General features: G+C 38.5%; 1 protein-coding gene across 1 annotated transcript in view; it reads right to left on the minus strand.

The window, feature by feature from the left end:
- The window catches only part of TUBAL3 (tubulin alpha like 3), a 38,675-nt gene that overhangs the window by 10,347 nt on the left and 5,969 nt on the right, over positions 1–22,359 (minus strand). Inside the window, 1 exon segment of the mRNA XM_064285190.1 lies at positions 5,955–6,198. Coding sequence (XP_064141260.1) covers positions 5,955–6,198 — 244 coding nt within the window.

Raw genomic sequence — 22,359 nt, forward strand, 5'->3', positions numbered from 1 at the left:
ATCTCTCCTTGTCTGCCCTACCCGGTATGCAAGCTGGCTAAATACCACCATTCACTCCCTGCTTGTCAGTGCTGCTTAAGACAGGAAATAGCTACTAGGTCACTCCAAATCCGCACTCAGTAGACCTTTCATTCTTCATTTTGACCCACTATTTCATGTCTTAAAATGAGTGTTCTAAACATTTTCTCCCTTCTTCAAGTTCTCACATACCAATATTTCAATCACAGGATTTCTGAATGAAGTACCCTTAAACGCTTTTCCATCTACCACAAAATTCCTCCAACTTCTATCTCAGGGAAGACAGGGAAAGAAGAGAGAAGCATAACGAAAACTTTCTTTCAGTGTTGTTGATCCCTTTCTCTCCCGTTTCCTTTGAAACCTCTCTCCTTTACTTCTGCCCACAAATATGTTAAATAGAATTCTGTTTTTAAAACAACAAAAACAACCCAGTTTAAAAAATGGACAAAGGAGTTCACTAGACATTTCTCCAAAGAAGATACACAAATGGTCAATAAGCACATGAAAAGATGCTTAACATCATTTTTCATTAAGGAAATGCAAGTCAAAATCACAATGGGTTACCATTTCATACTTACTAGAATGGCTATGATAATAATAGTTTAAAAAACAGAAAATAACAAGTGTTGGTGAGGATGTGAAGACATTGGAACCCTTCTCCATTGCCAGGGCTTCGAACTGGTTCTTACCAGTTCAGTCACGGCTGAAAGCAAAACCAGAACAGGCCAGAATTTTTTTAAATTTGTGTGAACCAGAATGATAACCGGAACAGGAAAAATTACAGGTTGAAGCCCTGCTAGAAACCTAATCTCCCTCTTAGAAAACAAGGGGAGCATACACATTGCATAGCAACCAAATCTCTTGGCTGTCAGATTTTGAGCAGAGTCAGAAACTGTCGTGTCCCACTCAAAGATGGCAGCCTACCACACCACTTTGAAAGTGTGCTGCTCTCCACAGTCCTGCCAATAATCCAATCTCACGCATCAGGCTCCTGAAAGAGCTCACTTCGCTTCTTCCGAGCCTCCCATTCCGGAGCTTAGGTCCATAATCTTTCCCATTCCAGTTACCATTGTGGATTACCCAAATTGTAAAACTTTGGGTCTGTTTGGATTTAACTTCGTCAGTCATACTGAACCAGTTTCAGTTGGTTTGAAGCCCCGGCCATTGCTGGTGGGAATGTAAAATTGTACAGCCTCTGTGGAAAACACTTTGGCAGTTCCTCAAAAAGTTAAATGTAGAATTACTAACGACCCAGCAATTTCACTCCTCGGTATATACCCAAGAGGCTTAAATTCGGACTCAGATACCTATATACCAATGTTCGTAACGACATTGTTCATAACAGCCAAAATGTAGAAACATCCCAAGTGTCCATTTACAGATAAATGGATAAACAAAGTGTAAGACAATACGTACAATGGAATATTATTCAGCCATTAAAAAGGAATGAAGTTCTGATACATGCTATAACATGAATTAAACTTGAAACATTTTGCTAAGTGAAATGAATCAGAAGCAAAAGGACAAGTTTCATATGATTTCACTTACCTGAAATATATAGAATGGGCAAATTCGTGGAGACAAAAAGTAGGGTAGAGGTTACCAGGGGCTGGGTTGGGAGAGGAGAAGTTATTGCTAAACAGGTACAGACTTTCTGTTTGGGGTGACAAAAAGGTTTTGATAACAGACAGTGGCGATGGTTGCACAACACTGTGAATTTAATTAATATCCCTGAATTGTTCATTTATAAATGGTTGAAATGGAAAATTTTATGTTGTATGTATTTTACCACAATTAAAGTAAAAGAAGAAAAAACAAAACCACAACCAAAAAACACATTTCCTTGATTCCAAAACCACTTCAGGCTAAACTTGTTTATCCATTTCCACAACTTTGACTATCATCTCTGCTGGATGACTCAGTAATCCTGCCACACATCTTTGTCTTCAGCTGGGACCAACCTGCTGATACTTGAAATTCTTTGTGCTCAAAACTGAACTTATCTTTACTCACACAAAACTAAGCCTTCCTCTGGAATTTCTATTTCATTTATCAATCCCATTATTAAGCTAGTAAAATCTTGATGGCACTTCTGACTTCTGTCTCGGACGTTCATAGTTGCACGGCTCTGTTTTAACAGAATCACTCAAATCAGTTTCTTCCCTCCATTCTCCATTCTCAACATCATAACCCTAGGTGAATCCACATATTACAACTTTCTCATAATTGTCTCAATACACTTTCTCCCTCTCTAGATCAGTACTTGGCGTGTAAACCCAAACTAATTGCTGTCTAGTCAACTCCAACTCATGGTGACCCCATGCATGGCAGAGAAGACATGTGCTCCACAGAGTTTTCAATGGCTGATTTTTCAGAAGTAGATCACCAAGTCTTTCTTCTGAGACACCTGTGGGTGGATTCAAACCACCAGCCTTTCAGTTAGTAGCCACATGTTTAACCGTTTGTACCACCCAGGAACTCCACCTGGCACATAGTAAAAAAAAAAAAGACCCATTGCCATAGAGTCAATTCCAACTCATAGCAACCCTATAGGAAGAGGAGAACTACCCCATAGGATTTCCAAGGAATGCCTGGTGGATTCAAACTCCAGACCTTTTGGTTAGCAGCCATAGCTCTTAATCACTACACCACCTGGTGCTAAATAAATGTTCTATCAATTACTGAATTTAACTTATTAATGAAAGAATTAAGCCTCTGACATTAATCTTAAAAAAAAGTTACCATCAAGTAGATTACTACTCATAGCGACCATACAGAACAGAGTAGAACTGCCCCATAGGGTTTCCAAGGAACAGCTGGTGAATTCAAACTACAAACCTTTTGATTAGCAGCCGACCTCTTAACCACGTTCTAAACCTGACTTCTTCCTGCACCAAAATCTTCAGTGGCCCCCCATTTCCTATCAAATTCAGATCAAACGCCTTATTCAAGAAGACCCTATGATCTACCTCCATTACCGTTTAAACCTCCTATGACTCCTCTATATCAACACACTCCCCATGTTCAAGGCAAAAAAAAAAAACAAAAAACACTCACAGTTCTCTGAATGTGCCTTCGCTCATGATTTTCTTTCTCTCACCTGTGAACTCTTAAAATCTTCCCACCCACTCTTCAAGACTCAGATGGAATAGCACTTTGTCCACATAGACTTTTCTGATCTCTTCCATAGAAGGCTCATGCCTCATTTCCTTTAGATCCCTACAAAAGACACCTTCTCAGTAAGCCCTTCCTTAACAACCCTATAGAAAAATCGATAATCCCACCTCCCCTTACCATACACAAACATACACAATATTTCGTTATTTCCATCACCCTGCTTTATTTTTCTCTATTCCACTTATCACCATTGGACATCTATTTATTTTGTTTTTAGTGGTCTCCACCCCACTAGAATGTAGGCTGCATCATGAGGACACAGATTATATCCTAATCCTTAAACCTCATATACGTATATATAACCAAAACCAAACCCATTGCTATCTAGTCTGTAATCTTGATGGAAGCAGACTGCCACATCTTTCTCCCACAGAGCAGCTTAGTAGATTCGAGCCACTGACTTTTTGGTAACAGCCGAGCACTTAACCGTTGCCAACAGAACTCCTTATATATATACACATACATATACACATACACATACACATACACATACACATACACATACACATACACATACACATACACATACACATACACATACACATACACATACACATACACATACACATACATATATTTCCAGTGTCAAGAATGGAACCTAACACATTTACACATATGACGCTTTCTTATTTGTTGAATAAAACAGGGAAAATAAGTGCCTTCTCCCTGAATTCTGAAACACTCTGCCTCTTTGTCTTAAGCAGCTCAGGACTCTTATTCAACCTTCCCTTCAGGCTATGTTCTGGACAATCAGGGAACTTCTCCCAGTCTTTGTCTGCCATTTATCTCTCCTCTGATTTCCTCAACTTCTAACCCTAATCCTTAAATCTATTTTCTTAGCTTTTTTGGATTGACACAAATTTTAAAAATCTACAATCTCAGTAATACTAGGACATAGCTTCTCACATTGCTTCATCAGCTACATTTACCAAAACCCACAGGGGACGCGTCCCACCCTGCCTGGGTTTCTGGGACACCCAACTCCAGCTGAAGTTCACAGTTACAAACTCCAGTTTGTAAAGGAAACTCAGATGTTCTCTTAAGGCCCTTATAGCTCAAGTCAGAATACAATGTAGGTTATATAAGACAACCTCTCTTAGCCTCCATATTAGTCTGACATGTTCTTAAAGTTATCAATACTAACTTACATTTTATTATTTCACATCTTGCAGTTAATACTGACTCTGTATATATGCATCTTGACCTCAATAATTCTTAACTTCAAACTTTTAATAAAACTGTTTGTCTTTTGATTCATATTGACATCAATCTACTTTCTCCATCAGTTTGTTAAATGATCCTGTCTTTGTTCTAGCTAGGAAATGAACTCCAATATAGTATGAACAGACTGTATTTTCCATAGAAGTTCACAAAAACATCTTTTACCTCATGTGTTCTTCCAGGACCTTGCTATTCCCACATCAAGAGGTAGGGTCTACATCCCCTCCCTGGGTGGATATTTGTAACTGTTCCAACCATAAAGAACAGCTGAAGTGATACTATTTAACTTCCAAGGCTAGGTTATAAAAATGCCATGCACTTCTTCCTTGTTCTCATGGGATGCTTGTTCTTGAAACCCAGCCAAGCAGCCCATTCAGAGACTCACATCAGGAGAGAACAAGGCCTCACCCATAGTGCTAGGTCAGCTATCAGTCAACAGCCAGCACCAACTTGCTAGTCATGTGAATAAGCCACTTTGAAAGTGGATCCCTGAGCCACCTTAGCTAACACTACATGCAACAGAGAAAAGTGGTCCTCTCTGAGCCCTGCCCAAATTTCAGATTTGTGAACAAAATAGAAATGTTATTGTTTTAAACCACTAAGTTTTGGGCTGGTTTGTTATACAGCCATAATTAACTAGACATTGGTGGTCCAGCTGTAGAGTTCTTGCCTTCCATGCGGAAGACCCGGGTTTTATTCCATCACCTGTTTGTCAGTTGAGGCTTGCATTTTGCTATGATGCTGAGCAGGTTTCAGTAAACCTTCCAGATTAAGACAGACTAGGAAGAAAGGCCTGCTGATCAACTTCCAAAAAGCAGCCAATGAAAACCCTGTGGATCACAAAGGTCCAATCCATAACAGATCGTTGGGGATGGCACAGGACCAGGCAGCATTTTGTTCCTCTGTGCATGGGGTCGTCATGAGTTGGGGGGCTCACTCAAGGGCAGCTAATGACAATAACAACATATAGTATCAAACCCAAATCAACACTTCTCTCTAGCTTTTCCCTTAAGCCAATAAGACCCCTTCTGTCTCCAGTATTTTTCTAGCTGTATTTCAAGAGTTTTTATGCAATATACTACAAAGTCTGCCATTAATAATTATAAAATAGCATTGATCTTCCCCACAATTAGAAGATGTATTTGGCTCCTTGCTTCTTTAGAATTATTCTCAAATATTTTATTCTTTATAAACAAGTAATGCCAAACGTTCAGATTCTTTGCCAGTAGCAACTAGCTCTCTAATCTAGGAAGAGATTTCATGTCCTGTTCCATTAGATGTATATGAAGAAATTACTATGGTTTTAATTAGTTTCATCACCCAGAAAAAAAAAGCTAACCAATCTTCCCTTTGGGTATGTTTGTTATGCTAATCACCTAAATGGCCATTGACCGATCCTCTGCATTTGGGAAAAGTCTAAATGATTTGATTCAGATAGATTAGTACAATCTGATAATCCCACCCACTGATACTTGACTTGTTTGTTTGCTTTGACTGTGGACCTGGTTGAGTACACTAGAATTTAAAACTTACATTACCTATAACAGTTGGTTCCAGGTCCATGAAGAGAACTCTGGGCACATACTTCCCAGCTCTTGTCTCACAGAAGAAGTTATTGAAAGGTGCCTTCGTAGGCTCCATTTTAGCATTTTCTAATTGATCAATTTTATTGTCAAGGATGACACCATCTGACTGGATTCCATGTTCCAGACAATAGAGTTCCCAAAGAGCATCCCCAATCTGGACACCAGCTTGACCAATGTGAATGGAAAGGCTCTCCCTCTGAAATAAACCAATGCAAATTAGAACTGAACAGGCCTTCTTAGATAAGATGAGCTATGTTATTCAGAACCTCTGGTTACAAATGAAAGAAATCACAGTAACTTAAGCCAACAAGAGAAATACTTTAAAAGGATAATCAAAAGTGTTTTGTGGAAACCAAAAACCAGGGTATAGCTAGGCTTCAGAAGCAACAGAAAATAAAGACTCAAGTTCTACTTAAAGGTTTCTTTCAGCAACATAAATTAAGCACGTACTGAGTATTAAGCTAAAAACTGAATTAAGACTGTATATACGCAGGACTGATTTGCCCAGAATAAATAGAGCTAGTTATTTGGGGGGAAAAAAAAAAATCAATGTATACTTTCGTCACATATTAAAACTCATTGCAGATAAATTAAAGATGTTACATTTTCATGCCTTGAGCTTTTACTTATCTGTTCTCTAAATAAGGATATTCTAAGCTTAAAAGTAATGGAAAATTTGCCAAGGATAAAAGGCATAGATTTAACTACCCAAAATGTAAAGATAGGCAAAGGTCTGCAATAAGCATGATGAAGGGCTATACATCAAACAATTTTAAGTTACATCAATTTAAAAAACAAAACTTGAGACATCCATTAGATAAATAGGCAAACAACATAAAAAAATGAATTACAAAAGAAAGAAAGAACCCAAAATGCAAAGATTTAGGCACAACGGCATTCACGGCTTTATCACTGATAAAAGTAAAAAACGAGAACAAATCTATTTAACCAAGCACCTATAGTTGGACATTTAAAGGATGGTGCATCAATACGATGAAATGTTATGCAGTCTTTACATGTTTAAAAAAAAGAAAATTATGACATGGAAAATGTTTATGATAAAATGTTAAATAAAAACATTTAAAATGTATTAATTGTATATACAGTATATTAGCATAATATCACTTGTGTTTAAAAATATGCACAGACTGAGCTTCTGTGAAGGGTGATGAAAAAATGTAGAAACAGGTAGCAATAACGGTTGTACAACATGGTGAACGTAATTAAAGTCACTGAACTGTACACATGAAGTGGTTGAAATGGCAAATGCTTTTGTTGTATATATTTCACTACAGTAATTTTTTTTTTTAATAGGCATAGAAAAATCTGAAAGAAAATACATCAAAATATGAACTCCAGCTATATCTGGGTACCGATTTTTCTTTCTTTTTTTTATTTAAACTTTACTGTTTTTCTCCACCCCCATGAGCTCTCACTCCCCACCCAATGAAAAATCTAATGATACAGGTTTCACTTAAAAAATCATCTTTTTTTTTTTTTTGCTTGAGCAAATAACTTTTTTGGTAATTTAAATAGACACAAGTATCTACTCCTCTATGAGGGGAAAGAAAAAGTTAAATTCAAAAATGGTAACAATTGCTGATTTTAATTGTGCTGTTTTTTAGTGTTTAGATTGTCAGCAGTCATGGATCAAGTTCACATTGAGGGTTCTACACAGTGAGAAGCCTATTTTCTGCATCACCAAGGCCATTCAGCTTGTTTGATATGATAAGCTGATAGGCTGCCCTGCACTCTTCTGGGGCAGCACTTTCCCAAGGCCTCAGGCCCCCTAGGTCAATCACTGGCCTGTGGCCTGCCCACACCACTAGTCTGAGAGAGAGAGCTCTTGCCAGTTCCACCCCTGCAATCTGACTTGGACTCTGTTCATCCTTAGCTGCATCAAAACCCTTGTACTTTGTCTCCTTGATTCACAAGGCATAACACAGCCTTCTCTGCTTATGAGAAATTCAAATTTGCTACTTTGGTAGAACTCCCATCTTGGTTCTTCTCTGGATAACTACCAATCTATTTTAACAAAGGCTGCAAACTTAATTTTAAAAGCACTCGCTTAGTTCCGATGAATATTCAAACCTGTATTTATCTGGTACATAAAAATCAAAACAAAGCATTCCAATATGAACAGGGTTTTTAACATCCTTATCTTTTAAGCATACTTTTTATTCTCCCCTCCTGTTAGATTTAAAATAAGATAAACATATATTCTATTGTAATCAATATCAAAACTTGGTTCCCTAGATTCAGGTAAAACTCAGAAAAAAGGCGGGGGGGAGCACTCAGTGTTTCTACATTATGATAGTCTCTTAGTCTGTAAAGTTTATTGTTGTTAGTTTATTGTTGTTAGTTGTTAGTTGCCATATAATGGAATGAAATGTTACCCAGTCCTGCACCATCTTCATGATTGTTGGTATGTTTATAGGGTCAATATGAGTGGGAATCGACTCAAAGGCAACAGGTTTGGTTTTGGGGGGGTTTAAGTCCATCGTTGCCTCTATTGTACAATGCCTTCCAACCTAGGGGGCTCATCTTCCAGCACTACGTTGGACAATATTCTGTTGTGATCCATTTTCATTGGCTCATTTTTGGAAGGGCCCTGGTGGTGAGGTGGTTAAGAGCTCAGCTGCTACCAAAAGTTCAGCAGTTCAATTACACCAGCCACTCCCTGGAAACCCTGTGGGGCAGTTCTACTCTTTCCTGTTCAGAAGTAGATTGCCAGGCCTTTCATCCTAATCTGTCTTAGTCTGGAAGCTCCACTGAAACCTATCCACCATGAGTGACCCTGTCTGCCAGTTGGTAGTGATATGGTGACTTGTGTGTTGCTATGATGCTGGAAGCTATGCCACCAGTATTTCAAATACCAGAAGGGTCACTGTAAAGTTTAAATGTAGGTGTCTATCACCAAGTCCCCCACATGTCTGTCAGTTTATCGTACTGTGGGGGCTTGTGTGTTGCTGTGATGCTGGAAACTATGCCACCGGTATTCAGATAGCAGCAGGGTCACCCATGGAGGACAGGTTTCAGCTGAGCTTCCAGAGTAAGACAGATGAGGAAGAAGGACCCGGCAGTCCACTTCTGAAAACCATTAGCCAGTGAAAACCTTATGAATAGCAGCAGAACGTTGTCTGATATAGTGCTGGAAGATGAGCCCCCCAGGTTAGAAGGCACTCAAAAGATGACTGGGGAAGAGCTGCCTCCTCAAAGTAGAGTAGACCTTAATGACATGGATGGAGTAAAGCTTCCGGGACCTTCATTTGCTGATGTGGCACGACTCAAAATGAGAAGAAACAGCTGCAAGCATCCATTAAGAATCGGAACCTGAAATGTACGAAGTATGAATCTAGGGAAATTGGAAACCATCAAAAATGAAATGGAACGCATAAACATCGATATCCTAGGCGTTAGTGACCTGAAATGGACTGGTATTGGCCATTTTGAATCGGACAATCATATAGTCTACTACGCTGGGAATGACAACTTGAAGAGGAATGTTGTTGCATTCATCATCAAAAAGAATGTTTCAAAATCTATCCTGAAGTACAATGCTGTCAGTGATAGGATAATATCCATACGCCTACAAGGAAGACCAGTTAATACGACTATTATTCAAATTTACACACCAACCACTAGGGCCAAAGATGAAGACATAGAAGATTTTTATCAACTGCTGCAGTCTGAAATTGCTCAGACATGCAATCAAGATCCATTGATAATTACTGGCAATTGGAATGCAAAAGTTGGAAACAAAGAAGAAGGATCAATAGTTGGAAAATACAGCCTTGGTGATAGAAACAATGCTGGGGCTTGAATGATAGAATTTTGCAAGACCAATGACTTCTTCATTGCAAATAACTTCTTTCACCAACATAAACGGCAACTATACACATGGACCTCACCAGACTGAATACACAGGGATCAAATTGACTACATCTGTGGAAAGAGACGATGGAAAAGCTCAATATCATCAGTCAGAACAAGGCCAGGGGCTGACTGTGGAACAGACCATCAATTGCTCGTATGCAAGTTCAAGGTGAAACTGAAGAAAATCAGAGCAAGTCCACGAGAGCCAAAATATGACCTTGAGTATATCCCACCTGAATTTACAGACCATCTCAAGAATAGATTTGACACATTGAACAGTAGTGACCGCAGACCAGATGAGTTGTGGAATGACATCAAGGACATCATCCATGAAGAAAGCAAGAGGTCACTGAAAAGACAGGAAAGAAAGAAAAGACCAAGATGGATGTCAGAGGAGACTCTGAGACTTGCTCTTGAGCATCAAGCAGCTAAAGCAAAAGGAAGAATCAATGAAGTAAAAGAACTGAACAGAAGATTTCAAAGGGCAGCTTGAGAAGACAAAGTATTATAATGACATGTGCAAAATTTACATTAGGTCAATGTGATTTGTTGTGTAAATTTTGAGTATCAATTGTTGAAAATAGTATTAAGATTTTTCATTATTACTATGGATTTGTCTATCGTTCTTGTTTTGTAAATTTTTGTAAAGAGAATATAATCTTTTTTTTTTTTTTTACTATTTTTGTCTTTTAATTAGATAATTTAGCCCAATACATTTAATGCAGTAACTAATATAATTGTGTTTAGATATACTATCTTAGTTTGTGCTTTCTGTTTGTTCATTTGTTCGAGGTTATCTTTCCTTTCTGGTCTTCTTTTAAAATGATGTTTCATTTTGAACATGATAACAGTTTTATTACTCAGAAAGTAAAATAAAATTTGTATTACTCAAGATTCTTGGTTTGTACCACTTCTCATAACCTTGAGGAAATAAGGAAATAAATGTGTCATGGCTGCAATTCAATCATCCAACTGTGATATGTTATGCAGGTTTGGGATTAATACCTTTGAGGATTCACATGTGTTTAACCATAGTTTTGCCTATTTCATATAAATGGAATCAGACAATATATGGTACTTTGTGACTGACTTCTTTCCCTTAGCATGTACTTAAGGTTCATCCATGTTAAAGCATATATCAGTACTTCAGTTCTTTTTATTTTCTAATCATATTTTGTTGTATGGCTATACCACATTTTATTTATATATTCATCAGTTGATGGACAGTTGGGTTGTTTCCAGTTTCAGCCATTATGAATAATGCTGCTAGGGACATTCGTTTACCAGTTTTTATGTGTCTGTATGTCTTCATTTCTCTTTGATGGTAAAGTTATATTTATCATTCCATTTTCTCTCCACTACTAGGCAGCTGGAGGCCTGGTGGTGTGGTGATTAAGAGCTTGGCTGCTAATAAAAAGTTCAGCAGTTCGGATTCACCAGCCACTCCTTGGAAACCCTATGAGGCAGTTCTAGTCTGTCCTATAGGGTCTCTATGAGTCGGAATCAACTTGATGGAAACATGTTTTTTTTCGTTTTTTATTACCCACCCCAGTGCCATCGAGTCGATTCCGACTCATAGCGACCCTATAGGATAGAGTGGAACTGCCGTAGAGTTAACTGCCGACCCTTTGGCTAGCAGCTGTAGCACTTAACCATTACGCCACCAGGTTTCTTATTAGAGGAAGTTAGATGTTTCATTTCTATTTCTAGTGTTTTTTTTGTTTGTTTGTTTCCTAGGGCTGCCATAACCAAGTATCACAAACCGGGTGGCTTAAAACAACAGAAATTTATTCTTTCACAGCTATGAAGAAGTGAAAAATTGTCTGAGGGAATCTTTAAGAACTGGAATAAAAGCATTTTTCTCCAGAGAGGATTTGCATTTTCTTTTGCCAGGCACCTAGGGACATTACATATTTAAATGAAATTTATTCATTCAAGTTTTACTTTCAGACCATCTAAATGGTATGATTTGGGGCTGCCCATCTGTCTGAGGGCCAGCATGGTTATTGCTTCTCAGAGACAGTTTCCCCCAAATACCCTGCTCCTCTCAATGCCAAGAAAAATAACTTTGCAGTCTCTTGCGTGTCAAGGACTTGGATTTGCTTATCCTTATTCTGAAGGTATAACCTTTAAGAAACTGAGTTTTATGGTGAAAGGCCTCTTATTAGAGCCCCGGACATTGATTGCTCTCACTTGTTCCCGCTGAGTCCATGAAATTTTAAGATTTCTTGCTTGGCAAATACCTTTAATATAAATGGAGTTTCTAGCCTCCACTTACCTCTCTGGGTTCCTGCTTTTTACAAAATTTGGCCTGTAATGTTTTTCATATAGTCTACTATGCTGGGAATGACAACTTGAAGAGGAATGGTGCTGCATTCATCGTCAAAAAGAATGTTTCAAGATCTATCCTGAAGTACAATGCTGTCAATGATAGGATAATATCCATACACCTACACAGAAGACCAGTTAATATGACTATTATTCAAATATAGCCACCAACCACTAGGGCCAAAGATGAAGAAACAGAAGATTTTTATCAGCTGCTGCAGTCTGAAATTGATCGAACATGCAATCAGGATGCATTGATAATTACTGGTGATTTTAATGCAAAAGTTGGAAACAAAGAAGAAGGATCAATAGTTGGAAAATATGGCCTTGGTGATAGAAACAATCCTGAAGATCGAATGATAGAATTTTGCAAGACCGAGGACTTCATTGCAAATACCTTCTTTCACCAACATAAACAACTATACACATGGACCTCGCCAGTTGGAACACACAGAAATCAAATTGACTACATCTGTGGGAAGAGACAATGGAAAAGCTCAATATCATCAGTCAGAACAAGGCCAGGGGCCAACTGTGAAACAGACCATCAATTGCTCATATGCAAGTTCAGGCTGAAACTGAAGAAAATCAGAGCAAGTCCACGAGAGCCAAAATAAGACCTTGAATATATCCCACCTGAATTTACAGACCATCTTAAGAATAGATTTGATGCATTGAACACTGGTGACCGAAGACAGGAGGAGTTGTGGAATGACATCTAGGACATCATACATGAAGAAAGCAAGAGGTCATTGAAAAGACAGGGAAGAAAGAAAAAAACAAAATGGATGTCAGAGGAGACTCTGAAACTTGCTCTCGAACGTCAAGCAGCTAAAACAAAAGGAAGAATTGATGAAGTAAAAGAACTGAACAGATAATTTCAAAGGGCAGCTCGAGAAGACAAAGCAAAGCATTATAATAACATGTGCAAAGAGCTGGATATGGGAAACCAAAAAGGAAGAACACGCTCAGTATTTCTCAAGCTGAAAAAACTGAAGAAAAAATTCAAGCCTCGAGCTGCAGTAGTGAAGGATTCCATGGGGAAAATATTAATGATGCAGGAAGCATCAAAAGAAGATGGAAGGAATACACAGAGTCATTATAAAAAAAAGAATTAGTCGACGTTCAACCATTTCAAGAAGTGGCATATGATCAGAAACCGATGGTACCAAAGAAAGAAGTTCAAGCGTGCTCTGAAGGCATTGGTGAAAAACAAGGCTCCAGGAATTGGTGGAATATCAACTGAGATGTTTCAACAAACAGATGCAGCACTGGAGGTGTGCACTCGTCTATGCCAAGAAATGTGGAAGACAGCTTCCTGTCCAACTGACTGGAAGAGATCCATCTTTATGCCTATTCCCAAGAAAGGTGATCCAATCGAATGTGGAAATTATAGAACAATATCATTAATATCACACACAAGCAAAATTTTGCTGAAGATCATTCAAAAACAGCTGCAGTAGTATATCGACAGGGAACTGCCAGAAATTCAGGCTGGTTTCAGAAGAGGATGTGGAACCAGGGATATCATTGCTGATGTCAGATGGATCCTGGCTGAAAGCAGAGAATACCAGGAAGATGTTTACCTGTGTTTTATTGACTATGCAAAGGCATTCGACTGTGGCTCATAATAAATTACGGATAACATTGCGAAGAATGGAAACTCCAAAACACTTAACTGTGCTCATGAGGAACCTTTACGTAGATCAAAAGGCAGTTGTTCGGACAGAACAAGGGGATACTGATAGGTTTAAAGCAGGAAAGGTGTGCGCCTTGTATTCTTTCACCATACCTATTCAATCTGCATGCTGAGGAAATAATCTGAGAAACTGGACTATACGAAGAACAACAAGGCATCAGGATTGGAGGAAGACTCATTAACAACCTGCGTTACGCAGATGACACAAGCTTGCTTGCTGAAAGTGAAGATGACTTGAAGCACTTATTAATGAAGATCGAAGACCACAGCCTTCAGTATGGATTGCACCTCAACATAAAGAAAACAAAAATCCTCACAACTGGACCAATGAGCAACATCATGATAAACGGAGAAAAGATTGAAGTTGTCAAGGATTTCATTTTACTTGGATTCACAATCTATGGCCATGGAAGCAGGAGTCAAGAAATCAAAAGATGCATTGCATTGAGTAAATCTGCTGCAAAGGACCTCTTTAAAGTGCTGAAGAGCAAAGATGTCACATTGAAGACTAAGGTGTGCCTGACCCAAGCCATGGTATTTTCAATCACATCATATGCATGTGAAAGCTGGACAATGAATAAACAAGATCGAAGAAGAATTGATGCCTTTGAATTGTGGTGTTGGCGAAGAATATTGAATATACCATGGGTTGCCAGAAGAACGAATAAATCTGTCTTAGAAGAAGTACAGCCAGAATGCTCCTTGGAAGCAAGGATGGCAAGACTGCATCTTACACACTTTGGACATGTTGTCAGGACGGATCAGTCTCTGAAGAAGGACATCATGCTTGGCAGAGTACAGGGTCAACAGAAAAGAGGAGACCCTCAACGAGGTGGATTGACACAGTCGCTGCAACAATGAGCTCACGCATAACAATGGTTGTAAGGATGGCTCAGGACCAGGCAGTGTTTCATTCTGTTGTGCATAGGGTCGCTATGAGCCAGAGCCGACTCAACGGCACCTAACAACAACGTTTTTCTATCTTACTCATCAATAATTTAAGATGTTCTTTTGCGCTTTAATCAGAATTTTTTGGTTTTTTTCATTTAGCCAGGGGGTGGGCAGGTAGTATCCAAATAACTTAACACATCATACTACAAATGGAACCCCATTTGTTCATTTTCTTGGTCATGTCTCTTATTAAAATTGTGAGTCTCTGGCATTCAATAGAAAATGGAATCCATTTACATTTATTGTGATTACCAATATGTTTGGATTTATTCTTGTCACTTCGTGTCATGATTTCTATTAACTATGCTTTCTTCCTATTTGATGGATTGATTGTATTTTCTTTATTTGGCAGCTTTTCCTCTAGTAGCTTGAAGTTGTAAGACCTTTTTCAGTACTTCTAGCTATTACTCTTAAAATTTTAACATGTATATTTAATTACTTATGCAATTTCGTATATATTAAGTATATGTTTCAAGGAGCAGCTAGTGGATTTGAACTTCCAAACTGTTGATTAGCAGCCTGAGCTCTTAACCACCAGGGCTCCAGATATAATTTTATATTTTCACAGTCTTTTAGAGATATGTTCCCCGCTGCACACAAACATATGCACCTTCACCCCCATTGCTTCCAAAATTGATACATATGAAGTTTTAGTGTTATAATGTTATTAAAATCCTTTTTACACTAGCCATCAAGTATTATTTGGGCATAAATATAAGTTGTACCAGTTTGTTTTTTGCTTTTTATACACCACTGTTTCCTGTATCCTACTTCTTCTTTCTTATTTGATTCATTAGTGGTGTTGCTGGATTAAGCATGCAAGTAATTCTTTCAAAAATGTTATGTGAGTGGTAGGTTTTATGAGTTCATACATATCTAATATGTGTATACTTTGCCTTCATACTTAAATAATAATTTGGCTGTACATGTGATTTTAGGTTCCAAACCACGTTTCTTTAAAACAAGATATTGATCACCTAGCATCATTTGCCTATTCCACAGCAGCTAACAACAAGCATTCTTTGTTACCAGTAAAAAGTACTGCACTACTGTGATTATATTTTCTTTGTATATAATAGGTTTTTTTTAAAAACCTCTCTGAAAGATTTTGTCACTTTTCTCTTTATTTTTTTCCATGATGTGACTATATGGAAATCTTTATCCAATCACCTTGCTCTGTACTTGATGAACGCTTTTATTCTTCAGGTCATATCATTTGTCCACCACTCATCGGTCAGTGTGCTGTACTATAGTGGCTTTCATGTTGCCGTGATGCTAGAAGCTCTGCCACGGATATTTCAAATACCAGCAGGGTCACCCATGGTGGACAGGTTTTAGTGGAGCTTCTAGACTAAGACAGACTGGGAAGAAGGACCTGGCAGTCTAATTCCAAAAAAATTGACCAGTGAAAACCTTATGAATAGCAGCAGAACTTTGATACAATGCTGGAAGATGAACCCCTCAGGTTGGATGGCACTGAAAATATGAATGGGGAAGAGCTACCTCCTCAAAGTAGAGTTGACCTTAATGATGTGGATGTAGCAAAGTTTTCAAGATCTTCATTTGTTGATGTGGCACGGCTCAATATAGAAGAAACAGCTGCAAACATCCATCAATAATCAGAACGTGGAATGTACGAAATACAAACCCAGGGCAATTGGAAATCACCAAAACTGAAATTGAATGTATAAAGAATGATATCCTAGGCATTAAAAAATTAGGGAGCTAAAATGTACTAGTATTGGCCATTTTGAATTGGACGATCATACGGCCTACTATGCCAGAAATGACAAATTGAAGAGGAATAGTGTCACGTTCATCATCAAAAAGAACATTTCAGTATCTATCCTGAAGGACAATACTGTTGGTGACAGGATAATATCCATATGCCTACAGGAAGATAAGTTAAATGGACTATTATCAAATTTATACACCACCCCCTAGTACAAAAGATGAAAACATTGAAGGTTTTTACCAACTTCTGCAGCCTGAATTTGACCAAACATGCAATCAAAATGCATTGATAATCACTGGCAATTGGAATGCCAAAGTATGGAAATAAAGAAGAAGGATTAGTAGTTGGAAAATATGGCGTAGATGATAGAAACGACTCTGGAGGTAGCATGATAGAATTTTGCAAGACCAATGACTCATTCATTGCAAATACCTTTTTTCAACAACATAAATGGCCACTATACACATGAACCTCATCAGATGGAATGCACAGGAATCGAATCGACTATATCCGTGGACAGAGACAATGGAAAAGCTCAATATCACCGGTCAGAACAAGGCCAGAGGCCAATTGCAAAACAGACCATCAATTGCTCACATGCAAGTTCAAGTTGAATATAAAGGGAATTAAAACAAGTTCACAAGAGCCAAAATATGACCATGATTATATCCCACCTGTATTTAGAGACAATCTCAAGAATAGATTTGACACACTGAACATTAATGACCAAAAATCAGATGAGTTGTGGGAGGACATCATACATGAAGAAAGCAGGCCATTAAAAGGACAGAAAACAAAGAAAAGATCAAAACGGATGTCAAAAAAACTCTGAAACTTGCTCTTGAACATAGAGTACCTAAAGCAAGTGTAACAGAAGATGAAGTAAAAGATGTGAACAGAAGATTTCAAAGGGTGGCTCAAGAAGACAAAGTAAAGTATTATAATGAAATGTGCAAAAACCTGCAGTTAGAAAACCAAAAAGGAAGAACATGCTCAACATTTCTCAATACAAAAGAACTGAGGAAAAAATTCAAGTCTCGAGTTGCAATATTGAAGGATTCTATGGGCAAAATATTGAACAACACATTAAAGCATCAAAAGAGGATGGAAGGAATACACAGAGTCAATGTACCAAAAAGAATTGTTCAATGTTCAACATTTTAGGAGGTAGTAAATGATCAAGATCTAATGGTATTGAACGAAGACGTCCAGACTGCACTGAAGGCATGGCAAAAAATCAGGCTCCAGGAATTGATGGAATACCAACTGAGATGTTTCAACAATGGATGCAGCACTGGAGATGTTCACTTGTCCATGCCAAGAAATTTGGAAGACAGCTACCTGACCAACTGACTGAAAGAGATCCTTATTTGTGCCCACTCCAAAGAAAGGTGATCCAACAGACTGTGGAAATTATCAAACAATGTCATTATCACACTCAAGTAAAATTTTGCTGAAGATTATTCAAAAGCAGTCACAGTGGCACATCAGCAGGAAACTGCCAGAAATCAAGCGGGACTCAGAAGAGGATGTGGAACATTGCCATGTCAGATGTATCTTGGCTGAAAGCAAAGAATCCCCAGAAAGATGTTTATCTGTGTTTTATTGGCTCTGCAAAGGCATTCCACTAGGTAGATCATAACAAATTGTGGGTCATAACAAATTATGGATAACGTTGTGAAGAATGGGAATTCCAGAACACTTAATTGTGCTCATGTAGAATCTATACATAGACCAAGAAGCAGCTGTTCATACAGAACAAGGGGATATTGTGGAGTTTAAAATCTGTTTGCTGAACAAATAATCTGAGAAGATGGACAATACAAAGAAGAATGAAGCATCAGAAGATGACTTCAAGCACTTATTAATGAAGATCGAAGACCACAGCCTTCAGTATGAATTACACCTCAACATAAGGAAAACTAAATCTTCACAACTGGACCAATAGGCAACATCATGGTAAACGGAGAAAATACTGAAGTTGTCAAGAATTTTGCTTTAGTTGGATCCACAATCAATGCCCATGGAAGCAGCAGTCAAGAAGTCAGACAGTGTGATGCACTGAGAAAATCTGCTGCACAAGACCTCTTTAAAGTGTTAGAAAGCAAAGATGTCACTTTGAGGACTAAGGTGCACCTAACCCAAGCCATGGTATTTTCAATTGCCTCATATGCATGTGAAAGCTGAACAATGAATAAGGAAAACCGAGGAAGAATTGATGTCTTTGAATTAATGGTATTGGTGAAGAATATTGAATATACCATGGACTGCCAGAAGAAAGAACAAATCTGCCTTGGAAAAAGTACAGCCATAATGCCCCTTTGAAGCAACAATGGCAAGACTTTTCTCACATACTCTGAATATGTTATCAGAAAGGACCAGTCCCTGGAGAAGGACATCATGCTTGGTTAGTAGAGGTTCATCAAAAAAGGGGAAGGCTCTCAATGAGATGGATTGACACAGTGGCTGCAACAATGGGCTTAAACATAGCAATGATTGTGAGGATGGTGCAGGACTGGGCAGTGTTTTATTCAGTTGTACGTAAGGTCTGTATGAGTCAGAACTAATTCGATGGCACCTAACAACAATAACATCTTTTCCAGGGTCTGGACATTTTATTCTTTTTATTTCTTTGGTTGTTGTCTACTTTTCATACTACTTATTCTCTCTCCTGGATTCTTATTAGATGGAAACGGAGTATTTCATTCTGTTATTCTGACTCTTACTCATACTCTCCTTCATAGTCATACTACATACTCTCCTTCCCTTGGCTCTTGCACTGTGTTTTTGGAGGATTCCTCAGCTAGAAATAATTTGTTTTTCAGCTATCTTAGTTCTGTTATTGAACTTGTCTTTTGGTTTCTTTTTATTTTAAACCATCTAAATTTTAATTTTTTCTTAGGTACATTGGCACATCAAATATCCCTTTAAAATCTTCTGTTTGCTTTATTCACTTTCCTTGTGTGATCATTCTTCCTCCTATGTGAGTTTGACAATTCTCTCATTGTGAAGGTTTCTTTTAAATCTTTCAGTACTAGCGATTTTGTCTTGTTTTCCTGTTTGTCTTAGAACTATTTTCCAGCTTTTCTTATTTTCTACCACTAATAATAAAGGGGAAGGCTTGGAAGTTACTACCAGTCAGAGTGGGCCTGTATCCTGTCTTCTGGTTTACTGGTCCCCAACCTTTCTAAGGTCTTCAGCTAACCTGAGGCACTGCCCTACATTTTTTAGCCCCTGGGTCCCCACTCACTGCTTAAAGGTAGGGAAAATGCTACTACACAAGCAGAGGAGGAAGAAGAGGTTATTTGGTTTAACCGGTCCAAATACACCACCTGTCTTGGTTATCTAATGCTGTTATAACAGAAATACCACAAGTGGATGGCTTCAACAAACAGAAGTTTATTCTCTCACAGTCTAGCAGGCTAGAAGTCCAAATTCAAGGCATCAGCTCCAGGTGAAGTCTTTCTCTCTCTGCTGACTCTGGAGGAAGGTCCTTGTCATCAATCTTCCCCTGGACTAGGAGCTTCTCAGAGCAGGGACACCAGGTCCAAAGGAAGCACTCTTCTTCTGGTACTACTTTCTTGATGGTATAATCTCCTGTCTCTCTGCTCACGTCTCTCTTTTATATCTCAAAAGAAATTGGCTTAAATTATAGATTACTTTTGTAGACTGAGTCTAATTTAAAAAAAAAGTCTAATAACTGCCACTAATCCCACCTCATTAACATCATGTTGTTGTTGTTAGGTGCCATCGAGTTGGTTCCGGCTCATAGCGACTCTATGCACAACAGAATGAAACACTGCCCGGTCCTGAGCCATCCTTACAATCGTTGTTATGCTTGAGCTCATTGTTGCAGCCACTGTGTCAATCCACCTCGTTGAGGGTCTTTCTCTTTTCCGCTGACCCTGTACTCTGCCAAGCATGATGTCCTTCTCCAGAGACTGGTGCCTCCTGACAACATGTCCAAGGTATGTAAGATGCAGTCTTGCCATCCTTGCTTCTAAGGAGCATTCTGGCTGTACCTCTTCTAAGACGGATTTATTCGTTCTTTTGGTAGTCCATGGTATATTCAATATTCTTCGCCAACACCACAATTCAAAGGCATCAATTCTTCTTCGGTCTTCCTTATTCATTGTCCAGCTTTCACATGCATATGATGTGATTGAAAATACCATGGCTTGGGTCAGATGCACCTTAGTCTTCTAGGTGACATCTTTGCTCTTCAACACTTTAAAGAGGTCCTTTGCAGCAGATTTACTCAATGCAATGCATCTTTTGATTTCTTGACTCCTGCTTCCATGGCCATAGATTGTGAATCCAAGTAAAATGAAATCCTTGACAACTTCAGTCTTTCCTCCGTTTATCATGATGTTGCTCATTGGTCCAGTTGTGAGGATTTTTGTTTTCTTTATGTTGAAGCTCAATCCATACTGAAGGCTGTGGTCTTCGATCTTCATTAATAAGTGCTTCAAGTCATCTTCACTTTCAGCAAGCAAGCTTGTGTCATCTGCATAACGCAGGTTGTTAATGAGTCTTCCTCCAATCCTGATGCCTTGTTGTTCTTCGTATAGTCCAGCTTCTCAGATTATTTCCTCAGCATGCAGATTGAATAGGTATGGTGAAAGAATACAACCCTGGGCACACCTTTCCTGACTTTAAACCAATCAGTATCCCCTTGTTCTGTCCGAACAACTGCCTCTTCATCTATGTAAAGGTTTCTCATGAGCACAATTAAGTGTTCTGGAATTCCCATTCTTCACAATGTTATCCATAATTTGTTACGATCCACACAGTCGAATGCCTTTGCATAGTCAATAAAACACAGGTAAACATCTTCCTGGTATTCTCTGCTTTCAGCCAGGATCCATCTGACATCAGCAATGAGACCCCTGGTTCCACATCCTCTTCTGAAACCAGCCTGAATTTCTGGCAGTTCTCTGTTGATATACTACTGCAGCTGTTTTTGAATGATCTTCAGCAAAATTTTGCTTGTGTGTGATATTAATGATATTGTTCTATAATTTCCACATTCGATTGGATCACCTTTCTTGGGAATAGGCATCAATATGGAATTCTTCCAGTCAGTTGGACAGGAAGCTGTCTTCCACATTTCTTGGCATAGACGAGTGCGCACCTCCAGTGCTGCATCTGTTTGTTGAAATATCTCAGTTGATATTCCATCAATTCCTGGAGCCTTGTTTTTCACCAATGCCTTCAGAGCAGCTTGAACTTCTTCCTTCGGTACCATCGGTTCCTGATCATATGCCACTTCTTGAAATGGTTGAACGTCGACTAATTCTTTTTGGTATAATGACTCTGTGTATTCCTTCCATCCTCTTTTGATGCTTCCTGCATCATTTAATATTTTCCCCATGGAATCCTTCACTACTGCAACTTGAGGCTTAAATTTTTTCTTCGGTTCTTTCAGCTGGAGAAACACCAAGCATGTTCTTCCTTTTTGGTTTTCCATCTCCAGCTCTTTGCACATGTCATTAACATCATAGAGGTAGGATTTACAACACATAGGAATAACACATCAGATGACAAAATGGTAGACAGTCACACAATACTGGGAATCATGACCTACCCAAGTTTACAGATATTTTGGGGGGACATAATTCAATCCATAACACTACCCAATTTAATCACCCCAAACTCAATCTGAATCTTGTATCTGTTAATTCCTCATGGGGAGCATCTTTAACCATATTGGTCTCCAGCAGCTTTCATCTAAACTTATTATGAGCTCTAATTGTCTTCAGTTTTGA

The sequence above is a fragment of the Loxodonta africana genome, chromosome 4, assembly GCF_030014295.1.
Source record: "Loxodonta africana isolate mLoxAfr1 chromosome 4, mLoxAfr1.hap2, whole genome shotgun sequence".
In the NCBI taxonomy this organism is placed as follows: domain Eukaryota; kingdom Metazoa; phylum Chordata; class Mammalia; order Proboscidea; family Elephantidae; genus Loxodonta; species Loxodonta africana.